Genomic DNA, 19,390 nt, shown 5'->3' with positions numbered 1-19,390 from the left:
CTTTCCGATAGCTGCTGACACAATCATGCTGCAAACACCAGGAAGGAGAACCTATCTCTCCATAGAACGCCTTTGTGCATGAACTTCAACAGCTGTCCATTGCAATGGTTATGCCATTGAATAGTTTTATAGACAATGGTTACTTGCTATTGAAATGTATGTTGTTATGGTGACCTGATGGCCATCCATAGTCCAGGGAGGGGAGGGGAGGGGAGGGGAGGAGAGAGGGAAGAATGTAACCCCATATAAATGAATTGTCCATTGACTTTCGTGGAAGAATCCAGCACAAAGCTGGTGTAACCCCTCTTCTTAACCACTTTGTTATATTTTCACATACTGCAACGCTTAATCAGCTGGTGCCAGCAATGAGCTGTGTGCCCTGCATACTGATACCCTGAGCTAAGCTATATGACGGCACATAGGGGCCGATTCACGGCTGTGTCATTTCCATATAGTAACCACCCGTATACCGCCAGCCAGTCACAGCATCGTCTCATTCACAGCGAGGGAGCTGCTGCTGTGACTGGTTGCTATGGGTTACAGGTGACAGCAGCACTAGTAGCCGCCGTGTACGCCTCTTTCCTTCTCAAACAGGGACCAGCCCCCAAGAGCTGTCAGTCTGCCCCGCCCTTATTGGGTGGTCTGTACCTAGACTGTACCACTGCTCATGGGGGGCCTTGCGGGCTGGGCCGGGCAGAATAACTCTATATAGTATGAGATTAAGAAGTGACGTTTAACACCCATACCGCCCGGTCTCTGGACTCCCCCACCCCGGCGTGTGCGCCCCCGGGGGTCTGGTGTGTTGGCGCTCCCAGGCCACCGCCCCTCCCGGCCTCCCCCGCGCCAGCAATTCCTCGCACACGTGCAGCCCCGCGCTGCTTCCGGGTTCCCGCAGAGTGAGCTGCTCTGCGGCCGGCGGCGGTGGCATACCATGGCGGAGGATGAGGAGGCGGCGGCCCGGAATCTGCTGGCGGCTGTGATACGTGACCTCGCCGGGCCAGAGGGGCAGCCGAGGCCACAGAACCGGAGCGTGAGCCGTGACGAGGCCGAGGGGGAGCTGTCCGAGGCCGCTCTGCGGCTGGTGGGGGGCAGGTGAGAGGGGCGGTGGCAGATGGGCAGCACGGGCGCAGTGATGATGGGGACACGGGGCTAGGGCTGCGCCTCCTTGTGTGTAATGTGTGACTCTCCAGCTCCTGTAACACTACAAGTTCCAGCAGTCCCTCATTTCTGGAACGTGTAGTTTCCGAAAAGAGGGATCAGCAGGCTGCCTGGAGCCGTCACTTTGCATAACAAGGTCCCTAATATTCCCAGGGTCTGTAATGTGATGGTAGACTGGTGGCTGGGTGTACATAGTGATACTGCAGCAGCAGCAGCATCTATAGAGGTAATTAGCCTACACTGCGAGTACCACTGTCAAAATAAATATATATATATATATATATATATATATATGGGTCTGGGACTCAGGGTCGACAGCACAAAGGTCGACGCCAATTGGTCGACAGGGTCAAAAGGTCGACAGGGTCAAAAGGTCGACAACAACAAGGTCGACATGGAAAAAGGTCGACATGAGTTTTTTATGTTTTTTTGGTGTCGTTTTCTTCGTAGAGTGACCGGGAACCCGAATTAGTGCACCGCGTCCCCTCGCATGGCTCGCTTCGCTCGCCATGCTTCGGGCATGGTGCCTTCGCTCCGCTCCGCTTCGCTCGGCACACTTTACCGTTCCAATCGTAGTCCACGTGGATCGTTAAGTATGAAAAGGTTCAAAAAAAGAAAAAAATCGTGAAAAACTCATGTCGACCTTTTGACCCTGTCGACCTTGTTCCTGTCGACCTTGTTCCTGTCGACCTTGTTCCTGTCGACCTTGTTCCTGTCGACCTTGTTCCTGTCGACCTTGTTCCTGTCGACCTTTTGACCCTGTCGACCTAATGTGTGTCGACCAATTGGCGGCGACCTAAAGTGTGTCGACCTTTGTGCTGTCGACCTGGAGTCCGGATACCATATATATATATATATATATATATATATATATATAAAAAAAATCCGTTGTGTTGCTTCATAACTTAACATCAGACTTGTATTAATTTAAGATCCATAGGGTGCAGGTATCAAGCAGTGATAACAGCTTTGTGTTGTTAAAGTGTCCTAAATGGCTCAGACTCAGCAAATGACATGTGGCACAGGCATTTCTGTGAAATACAGGGGCACACTCGGAATGTGTCAGCTGTGAGCAGCTCAGCAATGTCAGAGCAGGCCCACACTTCATACCTGACATACCAGCCAAGCCATGCATTGTTCTCACACAGCCACAGCATTCATGCAAGTTATTCAGTGTGTATTTGGTGCTGCCATTTTAAAACTGAAAGCAATGTTTGATAATGTCATAGGAAATCTTCTTACTTTTTGGTAACATACAATAATTTATGGCACCAATTTAAACTTATTCTTTTAATGTAGTCTGAATATGAAAAGCGGTATTCCTATCCAAATGTCCGGTGTGAAAGTATCTTCTTAAAATAGTCTTATTCTTTGCTTTCCTCATTCCTTGAACATCTGTTTTGCTTACATCCTGCCATCAGGTTACCTCCCACTTGCTTGCACCTCATGTCATCTGTCTGTCACCCCTTCCCACTAGATTGTAAGATCTTCAGAGCAGGACCCTCTTTCCTCTTGTTGTCAAAACCCTCTTCTCAACATATTTCACTCACAGTCCTCTCCTACTCAGCGACCATCTTTACCCGCTTTTCTCTGACGTCCTAAGTGGATGCTGGGGACTCCGTCAGGACCATGGGGATTAGCGGCTCCGCAGGAGACAGGGCACAAAAGTAAAAGCTTTAGGATCAGGTGGTGTGCACTGGCTCCTCCCCCTATGACCCTCCTCCAAGCCTCAGTTAGATTTTTGTGCCCGGCCGAGAAGGGTGCAATCTAGGTGGCTCTCCTAAAGAGCTGCTTAGAGTAAAAGTTTTGTTAGGTTTTTTATTTTCAGTGAGTCCTGCTGGCAACAGGCTCACTGCATCGAGGGACTTAGGGGAGAGAAGTGAACTCACCTGCGTGCAGGATGGATTGGCTTCTTAGGCTACTGGACACCATTAGCTCCAGAGGGAGTCGGAACACAGGTCTCACCCTGGGGTTCGTCCCGGAGCCGCGCCGCCGACCCCCTTGCAGATGCCGAAAAGTGAAGAGGTCCAGAAACCGGCGGCAGAAGACTTTTCAGTCTTCATAAGGTAGCGCACAGCACTGCAGCTGTGCGCCATTGTTGTCAGCACACTTCATAGCAGCGGTCACTGAGGGTGCAGGGCGCTGGGGGGGGGCGCCCTGGGCAGCAATGATAGTACCTTATTCTGGCTAAAAATACATCACATATAGCCCCTGGGGGCTATATGGATGTATTTAACCCCTGCCAGGTCTCAGAAAAACGGGAGAAGAAGCCCGCCGAAAAGGGGGCGGGGCCTATTCTCCTCAGCACACAGCGCCATTTTCCCTCACAGAAATGCTGGTGGGAAGGCTCCCAGGCTCTCCCCTGCACTGCACTACAGAAACAGGGTTAAAACAGAGAGGGGGGGCACTTATTTGGCGATATGACTATATATATTAAAATGCTATAAGGGAAAAACACTTATATAAAGGTTGTCCCTGTATAATTATAGCGTTTTTGGTGTGTGCTGGCAAACTCTCCCTCTGTCTCCCCAAAGGGCTAGTGGGGTCCTGTCCTCTATCAGAGCATTCCCTGTGTGTGTGCTGTGTGTCGGTACGTGTGTGTCGACATGTATGAGGACGATGTTGGTGAGGAGGCGGAGCAATTGCCTGTAATGGTGATGTCACTCTCTAGGGAGTCGACACCGGAATGGATGGCTTATTCAAGGAATTACGTGATAATGTCAACAGAGACGGCCGGCAAACAAAATAGTACCTGTCCAGGCGTCTCAAACACCGTCAGGGGCTTTAAAACGCCCATTTACCTCAGTCGGTCGACACAGACACAGACACTGATTTCAGTGTCGACGGTGAAGAAACAAACGTATTTTCCTTTAGGGCCACACGTTACTTGTTAAGGGCAATGAAGGAGGTGTTACATATTTCTGATACTACAAGTACCACAAAAAAGGGTATTATGTGGGGTGTGAAAAAACTACCTGTAGTTTTTCCTGAATCAGATAAATTAAATGAAGTGTGTGATGATGCGTGGGTTTCCCCCGATAGAAAATTATTGGCGGTATACCCTTTCCCACCAGAAGTTAGGGCGCGTTGGGAAACACCCCTTAGGGTGGATAAGGCGCTCACACGCTTATCAAAACAAGTGGCGGTACCGTCTCCAGATAGGGCCGTCCTCAAGGAGCCAACTGATAGGAGGCTGGAAAATATCCTAAGAAGTATATACACACATACTGGTGTTATACTGCGACCAGCGATCGCCTCAGCCTGGATGTGCAGAGCTGGGGTGGCTTGGTCGGATTCCCTGACTAAAAATATTGATACCCTTGACAGGGACAGTATTTTATTGACTATAGAGCATTTAAAGGATGCATTTCTATATATACGAGATGCACAGAGGGGATATTTGCACTCTGGCATCAAGAGTAAGTGCGATGTCCATATCTGCCAGAAGATGTTTATGGACACGACAGTGGTCAGGTGATGCAGATTCCAAACGGCACAAAGAAGTATTGCCGTATAAAGGGGAGGAGTTATTTGGGGTCGGTCCATCGGACCTGGTGGCCACGGCAACTGCTGGAAAATCCACCGTTTTTACCCTAAGTCACATCTCTGCAGAAAAAGACACCGTCTTTTCAGCCTCAGTCCTTTCGTCCCCATAAGAGTCATATCTGCCCAGGGATAGAGGAAAGGGAAGAAGACTGCAGCAGGCAGCCCATTCCCAGGAACAGAAGCCTCCACCGCTTCTGCCAAGTTTCTCAGCATGACGCTGGGGCCGTACAGGACCCCTGGATCCTACAAGTAGGATCCCAGGGGTACAGATTGGAAAGTCGAGACGTTTCCCCCTCGCAGGTTCCTGAAGTCTGCTTTACCAACGTCTCCCTCCGACAGGGAGGCAGTATTGGAAACAATTCACAAGCTGTATTCCCAGCAGGTGATAATCAAAGTACCCCTCCTACAACAAGGAAAGGGGTATTATTCCACACTATGTTGTGGTACTGAAGCCAGAAGGCTCGGTGAGACCTATTCTAAATCTGAAATATGTGAACACTTACAAAGGTTCAAATCAAGATGGAGTCACTCAGAGCAGTGATAGCGAACCAGGAAGAAGGGGACTATAGGGTGTCCCGGGACATCAGGGATACTTACCTCCATGTCCCGATTTGCCCTTCTCACCAAGGGTACCTCAGGTTCGTGGTACAGAACTGTCACTATCAGTTTCAGACGCTGCCGTTTGGATTGTCCACGGCACCCCGGGTCTTTACCAAGGTAATGGCCGAAATGATGATTCTTCTTCAAAGAAAATGGACGACCTCCTGATAAGAGCAAGGTCCAGAGAACAGTTGGAGGTCGGAGTAGCACTATCTCAAGTAGTTCTACGACAGCACGGGTGGATTCTAAATATTCCAAAACCGCAGTTGTTTCCGACGACACATCGGCTGTTCCTAGGGATGATTCTGGACACAGTCCAGAAAAGGGTGTTTCTCCCGGAGAAGAAAGCCAGTGAGTTATCCGAGCTAGTCAGGAACCTCCTAAAACCAGGAAAAGTGTCAGTGCATCATTGCACAAGGGTCCTGGGAAAAATGGTGGCTTCTTTACGAAGCGATTCCATTCGGCAGTTTTCACGCAAGAACTTTTCAGTGGGATCTGCTGGAAAAATGGTCCGGATCGCATCTTCAGATGCATCAGCGGATAACCCTGTCTCCAAGGACAAGGGTGTTTATTCTGCGGTGGCTGCAAAGTACTCATCTACTAATGGGCCGCAGATTCGGCATTCAGGAAGGGTCCTGGTGACCAGGGATGCCAGCCTGAGAGGCTGGGGAGCAGTCACACAAGGAAAAAAAAAATAAAAAAAAATTTCCAGGGAGTGTGATCAAGTCTGGAGAATTCTCTCCACATAAATATACTGGAGCTAAGGGCAAGTTACAATGCTCTAAGCTTAGCAAGACCTCTGCTTCAAGGTCAGCCGGTATTGATCCAGTGGGACAACATCACGGCAGTCGCCCACGTAAACAGACAGGGCGGCACAAGAAGCAGAAGGGCAATAGCAGAAACGACGCCCGGGAGAGTGGGGATTTCATCGGGAAGTCTTCCACATGATTGTGAACCATTGGGAAAGACCAAAGGTGGACATGATGGCGTCCCGCCTGAACAAAAAACTGGACAGGTATTGCGCCAGGTCAAGAGACCCTCAGGCGATAGCTGTGGACGCTCTGGTAACACCGTGGGTGTACCAGTCAGTGTATGTGTTCCCTCCTCTGCTTCTCATACCCAAGGTACTGAGAATTATAAGACGTAGAGGAGTAAGAACTATACTCGTGGCTCCGGATTGGCCAAGAAGGACTTGGTACCTGGAACTTCAAGAGATGCTCACAGAAGACTCATGGCCTCTGCCGCTAAGAAGGGACTTGCTTCAGCAAGTACCATGTCTGTTCCAAGACTTACCGCGGCTGCGTTTGACGGCATGGCGGTTGAACGCCGGATCCTAAGGGAAAAAGGCATTCCGGAAGAGGTCATTCCTACCCTGGTCAAAGCCAGGAAGGAGGTGACCGCACAACATTATCACCACATGTGGCGAAAATATGTTGCGTGGTGTGAGGCCAGGAAGGCCCCACGAAGAAATTTCAACTCTGTCGATTCCTGCATTTCCTGCAAACAGGAGTGTCTATGGGCCTCAAATTGGGGTCCATTAAGGTTCAAATTTCGGCCCTGTCGATTTTCTTCCAGAAAGAATTGGCTTCAGTTCCTGAAGTCCAGAAGTTTGTCAAGGGAGTACTGCATATACAACCCCCTTTTGTGCCTCCAGTGGCACTGTGGGATCTCAACGTAGTTCTGGGATTCCTCAAATCACATTGGTTTAAACTGCTCAAATCTGTGGATTTGAAATATCTCACATGGAAAGTGACCATGCTGTTGGCCCTGGCCTCGGCCAGACGAGTGTCAGAATTGGCGTCTTTGTCTCACAAAAGCCCATATCTGATTGTCCATTCGGACAGGGCAGAGCTGCGGACTCGTCCCCAGTTTCTCCCTAAGGTGGTGTCAGTGTTTCACCTGAACCAGCTTATTGTGGTACCTGCGGCTACTAGGGACTTGGAGGACTCCAAGTTGCTAGATGTTGTCAGGGCCCTGAAAATATAGGTTTCCAGGACGGCTGGAGTCGGGAAAACTGACTTGCTGTTATCCTGTATGCACCCAATAAACTGGGTGCTCTTGCTTCTAAGCAGACGATTGCTAGTTGGATGTGTAGTACAATTCAGCTTGCACATGCTGTGGCAGGCCTGCCACAGCCAAAATATGTAAATGCCCATTCCACAAGGAAGGTGGGCTCATCTTGGGCGGCTGCCCGAGGGGTCTCGGCTTTACAACTTTGCCGAGCAGCTACTTGGTCAGGGGCACACCCTGACTGAGGAGGACCTGGAGTTCTCTCATTCGGTGCTGCAGAGTCATCCGCACTCTCCCGCCCGTTTGGGAGCTTTGGTATAATCCCCATGGTCCTGACGGAGTCCCCAGCATCCACTTAGGACGTCAGAGAAAATAAGAATTTACTTACCGATAATTCTATTTCTCGTAGTCCGTAGTGGATGCTGGGCGCCCATCCCAAGTGCGGATTGTCTGCAATACTTGTACATAGTTATTGTTACAAAAATCGGGTTATTGTTGTGAGCCATCTTTTCAGAGGCTCCGCTGTTATCATGCTGTTAACTGGGTTCAGATCACAGGTTGTACAGTGTGATTGGTGTGGCTGGTATGAGTCTTACCCGGGATTCAAAATCCTTCCTTATTGTGTACGCTCGTCCGGGCACAGTATCCTAACTGAGGCTTGGAGGAGGGTCATAGGGGGAGGAGCCAGTGCACACCACCTGATCCTAAAGCTTTTACTTTTGTGCCCTGTCTCCTGCGGAGCCGCTAATCCCCATGGTCCTGACGGAGTCCCCAGCATCCACTACGGACTACGAGAAATAGAATTATCGGTAAGTAAATTCTTATTTTTCTCCTGCTGGTCAAGGCTCATCTCCATCTATGGCCAGCAGCTCCTAGTAGTACGCTGATCACTCACTCGCTACTTACATCTTTAGCTGTATTATGTTTTGAGAATTGTGGTGCTCTTTGTTACATGTACTCTATTTTTGTTATTTATTTACTGTAATGCTAAGTTTTGTCTCCCTGTACTGTCCTTGTACGGCGCTGTGAAACACTTGTGGCGCTTTATAAATAAAATGTAATAATAATTGTGATGTTTTTGCAGAGATTCCCAAGCTTTGTAGGGATGCTGCCCCCTCAGTTCCATAAATTTCTTCCAGCACCCTCCACCCATTTTACATCATTACTCAAGTCAGATTATTCAAGATACTGATTTAAGTTTTTATGTAATAACATAACCGTATCTATTAATAATGGAATTACAATCTTTCACAAAATGCGATTTTGACAGATGGGCATTTACACCATCCATGGCAACGCTTTCAAGTCTGTAAATCTTAGATCCCTTTCTTGTATATGCAACCACAACTGCTACTCCGAACATCTGCTTCTGGGATACCTGCTGAGACTTGTGGTCACACAAACCTGATAAGTCACAACCAATGCTTTGTTTTCTATGGGAAAAAAAGGTGACTGTACTCACCTGAAATGCTGACTGTCCTGTAGGCTAGGGATCGTGTCTCTTTGGTCTATGAAGTAATTGATATGGACTTGTCTGGTTGTAAAGTATACTAGCAATGAGGGTAGATGGACTTTCTGTTTTCAGAAGAAAAGGTGCTAGTACTTGGTACCATTGAATACCATCACAATAAAAACATGCTTTACCATAAACCCCAGTCTATTATACCTATACCCCCCTCCCCCTGATATTTCTAGACTGGCTCTCCAAGATCCTGCTCCATTCTTTCACTTCTCTACAGCTTAGCTGCGAATATGTCACAGATGTATATTCTGTCGCCTTACTAAAGCACCTTGATTTGCACACACTTAGCCGCCCTGGCTTATTTATCTCCATAATAGAGGGAAAGTGATGATTACACACCAGCTCCCTCCTGTGTATTTCCAGGTTGTTGCCACTCAGAAAGGCTCGTAGTGCGAAGGAAAGGCAGTCTTGCTGCAGCTTGTCAGACACAGGGGCCGGCACAACCCCTACATTGGAGAAAAGAAAAGCAGATGCTTTCACATTCTCCTTATCTTTTCACTGTACTCCCTAGCTGCTGCCTTAACCTCTCAGCGTTCACTGTCCTAGAATAATCCATTGCCCCCCCACAGTGCAGTACCACACACTTTTGGAATCACTGTTTTATACTAATGGCAGATTCCATACATCGGTTTGTTTATTTTATCTTTTGGTAGAAATTGTCTGACTTTTTTATTTTTTATTTTTTCAATCACAAGATAGACTTACAAGGGCCATGTATCAGCGCTGCGATTCTCCAATCTACCTTTCAAAAATGCCATCTTCGATCGGTCAGAGAACATCTGCATGTTAAAACCCCCAGATTCACTGATTTAGATTCTTATTCTTATTATTATTATTATTATTATTATTTTTATTTTTTTTGGGAATAGGCAAATCTGAGAAATCTAACATGTAGAATTTCCCCTACCCTGCTGTTTACAGATCCCGGATACATGAGAGCCATTACACTCTTGATATGTGGTTGCAAAGTGAAATAGACCTGGTAACATCAAATTCTTTGTTCCATGCTTTCAAAAATAGAAGTGGTAATAGTTTTATTTCTATCCGTTAACAAAATGCAAAGTTAATCAACAGAAGAGATAGTTAAATCAAATTAGTATTTGGTGTGACCACCCTTTGCCTTCAAATCAGCACTAATTCTTCTAGATATACTTAAACAGTTTTTGAAGGAACTCGGCAGGGAGGTTGTTTCAAACGTTATGTGGTTAACGTACCACCCGTCGGGATCCCGGCTGTCTCAATACCGACTCTGGCATCCCGACGGGGGTACCATACCACTGCCGGAATACTGGCGAGGTGGGCGATATCCACTCTAAGGGTGTCCATGACACCCATAGAGGGAGAAAGAACCTGTGGTGAGCTAAGTTTGCCACCGAACCCGCAGCATTGCGAGCGCAGCGAGCAAGCAAGGGGCTACATTGCACTCGCCCCCCCCAGCTGGCATTCTAGCGCCCAGGGTGCCGATGTCGGCATACTGACATTTGGCATCCTGTGCGGCAGGATCACATACCGATCCTGTTTCAATCATCTTGGAGAACTAACCACAGATCTTCTGTGGATGTAGGCTTACTCAAATCCTTCTTTTTCTTTATGTAATCCCAGACCGACTCTAATGTTGAGATCAGAGTTCTGTGATGGCCATATCATCACTTCCAGGACTCTTTTTGTTCTTCTTTACAGTGAAGATAGTTCTTAATAATAATAATGACATTATGTTTGGGGTCATTGTCCTGCTGCAGAATAAATTCGAAGCCAATCAGATGCCTCCCTGATTCAATTGTTGCTCAGATCGGTCACCCATTTTTAAGCAACAAAAAGCACCAGATTTACCCTGGAAAAAGTAGTGCTGGTAACACGAAAAGTCCAGTTTGGGCACCCATATAGGATACTTTTTGCACATTTCTGCTCATAGCCTTCTGAGGAGAACTCAATGCACCAATGTTAATTGTGCCCGAACGGCAGAACAACTGAATTGCTGCCGTGAGGCACCATCTAGTGGCGGGCTCCTAAAAGACAATTGAATCTCTGTCTCCTTGAAAGCCATGGGACACGTTAAACACCTGGAAAATATTATATCACCAACAATTTTATTATAAGTGCTAAGAAGTACGACACTACCCTTGTAACAATATTGCTATGTAATTGCGAAATATGATCATATAATGGTGGTTTTGTCCAATCTGGTCATGTGTGTGGTTTTTTTTTTTTTAGTTTTATTATTAAGGATCAGTTAAAGAATAAATTGGCTTTACCTTAAGAAAATGTGGTGGTTTACACAATCCAAAATAGTGAGTTCATGTGTATATGTAGTGCACTTGGGACCACTAATCACCAGTACATTAAACCTTAAGAAATATTATTTAAATAAAAAAAAAACCACACACTTTTTTGATTCATTAATTTTAGGAGAGAAAATGTTTATTTATCATACATCCTAGAGGATGCTGGGGACACTTCAAGAACCATGGGGTATAGACTGGATCCGCAGGAGACATGGGCACTTTAAGACTTTGAAGGGGTGTGAACTGGCTCCTCCCTCTATGCCCCTCCTCCAGACTCCAGTTTTAGAATTGTGCCCAGGCAGACTGGATGCACTTGGAGGAGCTCTACTGAGTTTCTCTGAAAAGACTTTGTTAGGTTTTTTATTTTCAGGGAGGACTGCTGGCACCAGTCTCCCTGCATCGTGGGACTTAGGGAAGAGAAGTCAGACCTACTTCTAGTGAGTTTAAAGGCTCTGCTTCTTGGCTACAGGACACCATTAGCTCCTGAGGGTTTGGAACACTAGGTACGCCTAGGGGTTCACTCCCAGAGCCCGCCGTCACCCCCATTGCAGAGCCAGAAGTCGGAAGACAGGCGAATAGAAGAAGAAAAGACTGCAGTGACGGCTTCTGAGGTACCGCACAGCGATCGCGCTGCGCGCCATGCTCCCACACACAGTGGCACTACAGGGTGCAGGGGGGTGAGGGGCGCCCTGGGCAGCATAAAACTCATTAAGGCTGGCAAAGTGGAAATTAAGTGCTTAGACACAAAATTCTAACTCCCGCCAGTGTGATTATATTAAAAAAATAGCGGGGCTGAAGCGCGCCATTAAGGGAGCGGGGCTTAGCCCTCACAGCTCTCCTCAGCGCCATTTTCTCTTCACTGAGCTGCAGAGACGCTGGACCTTCATCAACACTGCTGTACAAGTAACAGGGTGCAAAACGAGGGGGGTGGGGGGCACAGTTGATTTGGTGCAAATATAAGTATTATAAAAGCGCTACAGGTCTGAAGTTTTATATTAACGTTTCAGAACCGGGATTGAGCGCTGGGTTGTGAGCTGGCAAACTCCCTCTGTGTTTCTCTGACAGGCTTTACTGTGGGTCTGTCCCCTTTTTGCCCAGTGTGTCTGTGGGTGTCGGTACGCGTGTATCGGCATGTCTGAGGCGGAGTGCTCTTCCCAGGAGGAGACTGTGTTAGGGACAGAAAAGGCTGTGGGAGTGACCCTGTCGGCACCGCTGACTCCTGATTGGGTAAACGTCTTGAATGCTAATGTGGCTCTTATTAATAAGAGATTAGATAGATCTGATTCTCAGAACCAGGCATGGAATAAATCTGTGGAGGATGTGTTATCACAGGTTCAGACTCCCTCGGGTTCACAAACGTTTGTTTGCTCAATTGGCAGACACAGATACCGACACGGACACGGACTCCAGTGTCGACTATAGTGATGCCAGATTAGACCTAAAATTACCAAAGAACATTCAGTACATGATTGTGGCAATAAAAGATGTGTTGCATATCACTGAAGACCCTGCGGTTCCTGATACTAGGGTTTGTATGTTTAAGGGAAAGAAACATGAGGTAACGTTTACTCCCTCTCATGAACTGAATACTCTGTTTGAAAAAATGTGGGAAAATCCTGACCAAAAAGTTTCTGATTCCCAAAAGGATTCAGGTGGCGTAGCCGTTCCCCTCTGGGGATAGATAAAAGTGGGAGTCATCCCCCATTGTGGACAAGGCTCTATCACGGTTGTCTAAAAAGGTGGCTTTACCATCTCCTGACACGGCAGCCCTTAAGGATCCTGCGGATCGTAGACAGGAAAATACGTTAAAATCCATTTACATCACCACAGGTACACTGCTCAGACCAACCATCGCATCTGCATGGGTGAGTAGTGCTATCGAAAAGTGGGCAGAGAACTAGTCATCTGATATAGATACCCTAGATAAGGATAGCATCCTGTTAATTCTGAGTTATATCAGGGACGCTGCGGCCTACCTAAAGGAGGCGGCGAGAGATATTGTCATTTTGGGATCAAAAGCCAATGCCATGGCGATTTCAGCTAGGAGGGCATTGTGGATTCATCAATGGAATGCTGATGCTGACTCTAAGAAAGCTATGCAGTCTCTTCCATATAAAGGTAGTGTCTTGTTTGGTGAGGGTCTCACTGATCTGGTATCTACGGCTACCGCGGGTAAGTCGTCATTTTTGCCTTATGTTCCTCCACAACAAAAAAAAAGCTCACCACTTTCAGATGCAGTCCTTTCGGCCAAATAACTACAAAAAAGGCCGAGGTTATTCCTTCCTTACTAATAGGGGAAGGGGAAAAGGTAAAAGATCTCTGGCCGTGTCAGGTCCCCAGGAGCAGAAGTCCTCCCCGGCTTCTGCCAAATCCACCGCATGACGCTGGGGCTCCTCTGCGGGAGTCCGCACCGGTGGGGGCACGTCTCAAGCTCTTCTGTCAATTCTGGGCTCGTTCGGCCCTGGACCCATGGGTTTTAGAGACAGTGTCCCAGGGGGTACAAACTGGAGTTTCAAGACGTTCCCCCTCACCGATATTTCAAATCGGCCTTACCAGCTTCTCTTCCGGACAGGAAGGTTGTATGCGATGTGTCTAAATCAAGTCGTTATCAGGGTTCCCCCGTCACAACAGGGAGAAGGCTTTTATTCAAGCTTGTTTGTGGTCCCGAAACCGGACGGCTCGGTCAGACCAATTCTGAACCTAAAGTCCCTCAATCTTTACCTAAGAAAATTAAAATTCAAGATGGAATCTCTCCGAGCAGTGATCTCCAGTCTGGAGGAAGGGGATTTCATGGTGTCGGTCAACATAAAGGATGCCTACTTACACGTCCCCATATATCCTCTGCATCAGGCTTACCTGATGTTTGCTATTCAGGATTGTCATTTCCAATTTCAGACGTTGCCGTTTGGTCTGTCCATGGCTCCGAGGATTTTCACCAAGGTAATGGCGGAAATGATGGTTTCTACTTCGCAAACAAGGAGTCACAATTATCTCTAACTTGGACGATCTCCTGATAAAGGCGAGATCAAAAGACAAGCTGGAGCAGGACATTGCGCTCTCCCTGACACTTCTGCAGCAACATGGTTGGCTCCTGAACTTGCCGAAGTCACAGCTAAATCCGACGAAACGGTTGTCGTTTTTGTGAATGATTCTGGACACGGAATTACAGAGAGTTTTTCTTCCAGAAGAGAAGGCTCTGGAAATTCAGAGTTTGGTCAAACAAATTTTGAAACCAGCGGGAGTATCAATCCATCAATGCACTCGATTGCTGGGGAAGATGGTGGCGGCCTACGAGGCCATTCAATTTGGCAGATTCCATGCCAGAGTGTTTCAGTGGGTCCTATTGGACAAGTGGTCCGGATCCCATCTGCACATGCACCGGAAAATAATCTTGTCCTCCAAGACCAGAATCTCACTCCTGTGGTGGCTGCACAGCTCTCACCTCTTAGAGGGACGCAGGTTCGGGATCCAGGACTGGAACCTAGTAACCACGGATGCAAGTCTCCGAGGCTGGGGAGCAGTCACACAGGGGGAAACCTTCCAGGGAAAATGGTCAAGCCAGGAAGTTTGTTTACACATAAAGAGTTAAGGGCCATTTACAACGGCTTTCTACAAGCGGAACGTCTTCTTCGCAATCGGCCCATCCGAATACAGTCGGACAACATAACAGCAGTAGCGCACATAAACCGCCAGGGCGGAACAAAGAGCAGGGCGGCAATGGCAGAGGCTACAAAAGTTCTCTGCTGGGCGGAAAGACATACAAGCGCTCTGTCAGCAATCTTCATTCCAGGAGTGGACAATTGGGAAGCAGACTTCCTCAGCAGACACGATCTCCATCCAGGAGAGTGGGGTCTTCATCAAGAGGTCTTCACAGAAGTGACAAGTCTTTGGGGAATTCCTCAAATAGACATGATGGCGTCTCGCCTCAACAAGAAGCTTCAGAGCTATTGTTCCAGGGCGAGGGACCCTCAAGCAATAGCCATGGACGCACTGGTGACACCATGGGTGTTTCAGTCGGTGTACGTGTTCTCTCCGCTTCCACTCATTCCAAAGGTGCTAAAGATCATAAGAAGAACAAAGGTTCAGGTGATCATCATTGTTCCGAACTGGCTAAGGAGGGCTTGGTATCCAGATCTTCAGGAATTACTCATAAGAGATCCCTGGCCTCTTCCACTACGAGAGGATGTGTTACAGCAGGGGCCGTGCGTATATCACGACTTACCGCGGCTATGTTTGGCGGCTTGGTTGAACGCCGGATCCTAGCCCGAAAGGGTATTCCCAGTGAAGTTATTCCCACACTTCTACAGGCTAGAAAAGGAGTAACGTCTAAACATTATCACCGTATTTGGAGAAAATATGTGGCTTGGTGCGAATCCAAGAAGGCTCCTACGGAAGAATTTCAGCTAGGGCGCTTTCTCCATTTCCTGCAAGCAGGTGTGGATGCGGGCCTAAAGTTAGGCTCGATTAAAGTACAAATTTCGGCCTCATCGGTTTTCTTTCAAAAACAATTGGCCTCCCTTCCAGAAGTTCAGACTTTCGTGAAAGGAGTTTTGCACATCCAACCTCCCTTTGTGCCCCCAGTGTCACCATGTGTTCTTAACGTGGTGTTGCATGTCCTTCAGTCACATTGGTTTGAACCTTTACAGAAGGTAGAGTTGAAATTTCTCACTTGGAAAGTGGTCAAGCAGTTGGCCTTAGCATCCGCAAGGCGGGTGTCTGAGTTAGCGGCTTTGTCTCACAAGAGTCCTTATTTAATCTTCCATTAAGATAGAGCGGAGTTGAGGACTCGTCAACAATTTCTGCCGAAGGTGGTTTCATCGTTCCACATGAACCAGCCTATTGTGGTACCGGTGGCTACTGACGCCTTCGCGGAGTCAAAATCTCTTGATGTTGTCAGGGCCTTAAAGATTTATATCACCAGAACGGCTCAACTTAGGAAAACGGAAACTCTGTTTGTCCTGTACGCTGCCAACAAGATTGGGACGCCTGTTTCCAAGCAGACTATTGCGCGCTGGATCTGTAATACGAATCAGCATGCTCATTCTACGGCTGGATTGCCGTTACGAAATCAGTGAAGGCCCACTCTACCAGGAAGGTGGGCTCATCTTGGGCGGCTGCCCGGGGGGTCTCAGCTACTTGGTCGGGTTCAAACACTTTTGCAAATTTTTACAAGTTTGATACCCTGGCTGATGAGGACCACATGTTTGGTCAATCGGTGCTGCAGAGTCATCCACACTCTCCCGCCCGTTCAAGAACCATTGGGTTTATACCAAAGCTCTAGAAGTGTCCCCAGCATCCTCTAGGACGTATGAGAAAATAGGATTTTAATACCTACCGGTAAATCCTTTTCTCTTAGTCCGTAGAGGATGCTGGGCGCCCGTCCCAGTGCGGACTCTATCTGCAGTTATTAGTTATGTTTACACACAGGTTGTGTTTCTGTTATAGTCAGCCTGTTGCTGACATGGTTCATGCCGTTGACTGGAGTTCTGTTAAATGCCATGTTAGGCGTGTTTGTGGTGTGAGCTGGTATGTATCTCACCTTAGTTTAACAATAAATCCTTTTCCTCGAAATGTCCGTCTCCCTGGGCACAGTTCCTAAAACTGGAGTCTGGAGGAGGGGCATAGAGGGAGGAGCCAGTTCACACCCCTTCAAAGTCTTAAAGTGCCCATTTTTATTTTTCCCCCTAACATTAATGGGGGGGGGGGGGGGGGTGATTTAAAAATATTTTCCCACTGATAGTGTATCTACTGATGATCTTTATTTATCAAGCTCTATTCAGTTGCTTAAAGCCTCCTGTTTGGATGTTTGGCACTTTGGAGACTGTTACAGTATTTACTGATTTTTGCTGTTATATAAATATTAGTTTTCTTATAAGGTTTGCCACTATAACTTCTTTAGCTTTTGTAGTTTATAATTTGAGATCAGATAGGCTGTTACAGTATATCAGTGATCACCTTCATTATTCTTTCCACATCATAACACATATATTGTATAACACTATTTTACAAAATTTACATTTAGCCACAGGCCAGAACTGCTGACTGATGTCAAAGCATTTTAGTGCTGCAAAACAAATATTTCAACATTGCATTTAATAATATCAGTCTGTTTTTACATCCTATTTATTACAGTTTAGCAGAATAATAGTACAAACTGCATGCATCATATGGGTGTCCCAAACTTGCACAATGTTTACTTTTTCCCGTATACAACTGTATGAATTCTTTGTGATTTTCTCTGATCTTCCCTCCATTAGATACTATGGTTACTATCTCTCAGTTTATTGTTATTGGCGAGCTTCCCCTTAATCACAATTGCTGTCTGCTCTCAGCCGACTTCCTCCTGTGACATTTCCTCTTGTACTTCCTTTCTCTAGCAGCATTTCCTGGCATGAAACTTACAGGGAGTGTTTGGTCATCAGAAGTGCATAATTATATGTATTTCTGGCCAGTAGGCTAATTCTAGGAAAAACTTGTATGGTTTGTAGCATGGAGAAGTGGCAGTAATAAACGTTTTTAGTAATTAATTTCCCTGCCTCATATTAATCATTGCAGTGTTAGAGAAAATTCAAACAATAAAAGTTAGATTTCATTAGATTTTAGACTTACTAATAATACGGTATATACATAAGGTATGTTTAGTAAAAAAAAAAAAGTATATCTGTTAATGTATGTGTACAGAGCTACATGAAGACTTGGTTCAGTATTTTAACCCTGCTTATGTTATAAACAGTACATACGTACACAACTATAAATACAATCCAATCCAAATGTTAGCATTCCTACTGTCTCCCTTATGGGTCCTACACACTGATAGAGCCGCTGCTGTATACGGCCGACAGGCGACCCGGCGGCATGGGGGCAATGACAGGGGGTGTGAAGTTTCTTCACTCCCCCCGTCACCCGGCTCCATAGCAGTGCAGGCAAATATGTACGATCTCGTCCATATTGGCCTGCATGCACAAGCGCCGGGGAACCAGCGATGAACGATCGCGGGGCCGCGCATCGCATCGCTGGTGCCTCCACACTGAAAGATATGAACGGTATCTTGTTAATGCACGAGATCGTTCATATCTTTCAGTATTATCTGCCAGTGTGTAGGACCCATTACATCTTTTATTCTCCTCTCTCTCTACCCCCTGTCCCTACCCTTGGTATTTTTTGTTGGTCTCCCATAGTCTTTCCCATACTTCAAGTGTCGTTGACTGAACATAGACATAACTTAATCCATTGTTATGTCTATCCATTACTGCAGCCACTGGAAGTGAATTTCTAAATACATATGTATAAACTGTTTGAGACTTGTTAGTATTCTGCTTGCTTTGGATGTTTATGGACTTATCATTACTTCTCTCTGTTTACACAGGGGTGGTCCAGCTTGGCTGGCTGCTTCTCTAGTCAGGGCTGCCGTCCACCAGACACTGCAGAGTGGCTTGGCCTCTTTTGTGGAAAGGGATCAGGACCTTGTTGAGGGAACGCAAGATGATCCAGGGAATACAGATCGTGAGTATGTTTTGCAGAATAGAAATGACCAATCAATGGGTACACACATAATTAATTTTTATTCAATTTTCACAAGACTTAATTGTGACCGGGGAGACTTATGGTTCCCTTTGCACTAGAATACAGGGATCTTAAAATATGGGAGGCAGTCAATTGGCCGCCTGTCGGGATCCCGGCGGTCAAGATACCGACGCCAGAATCCCGACACCAGCTGCTATACCGGCGTTCAGAGTCCTGACCGCCGGCTGGTTACCCCTGTTGATTTGTGCCCACTGGGCCCGAAGCGTGGTGAGCGGACACGCTGCGTTCTCCGCTGGCATCCTGGCTGTCAGGCTCCCGGCGTCGGTCTCCTGACCGCCGGGATATTGTACTGATCCCTAAAATACAGCCTGCTTACACATAGATGCTTTGTTTCCACCTGTGGTCTAATAATCTGTTAGTTAGTTGACTGTGGGCTACATTTATCAAAGCTTGGAGAGCTTTGTCATTTTATAGGCTGTGTTTGAAAAATGACAGGAGCTGATTGGTTAATACTTTATCTCTCCACTTTCTCTCTCCAAGCTGTGATAAATCTCCCCCAGTGGATAAAGCTAAAACTCTTCTCAAAATAGGAAACATTAAATAAACATATGCTAGTCTGTTTAAACCACTGATCTACAACGTGGCATGTACATGGAGCATTGTCGTTTCCATATCAACTTATTTTTTGCAGGGATCATTGCTCACTGTTTTCAGGAACTGTCCATTTACTGTAGATGATTCCTTTGTT

At 46.8% G+C, this 19,390-nt stretch overlaps 1 protein-coding gene across 2 annotated transcripts in view; it reads left to right on the top strand.

Annotated features, from left to right (window-relative positions):
* The first annotated feature begins 671 nt into the window (after positions 1-671).
* The window catches only part of PPM1F (protein phosphatase, Mg2+/Mn2+ dependent 1F), a 62,319-nt gene continuing 43,600 nt past the window's right edge, over positions 672-19,390 (top strand). The window contains exons 1-2 of one of the 2 annotated variants that reach the window (XM_063964782.1): positions 672-1,092; positions 18,485-18,621. In XM_063964782.1, coding sequence (XP_063820852.1) covers positions 932-1,092; positions 18,485-18,621 — 298 coding nt within the window. In that variant the 5' untranslated portion in view covers positions 672-931. Of the gene's footprint in view, positions 1,093-18,484; positions 18,626-19,390 lie in introns of those variants that run through there. The other variant, XM_063964783.1, reaches the window with a different exon arrangement.

Source organism: Pseudophryne corroboree, chromosome 1 (assembly GCF_028390025.1).
Source record: "Pseudophryne corroboree isolate aPseCor3 chromosome 1, aPseCor3.hap2, whole genome shotgun sequence".
In the NCBI taxonomy this organism is placed as follows: domain Eukaryota; kingdom Metazoa; phylum Chordata; class Amphibia; order Anura; family Myobatrachidae; genus Pseudophryne; species Pseudophryne corroboree.
This window is presented reverse-complemented; position numbering and strand designations above follow the sequence as displayed.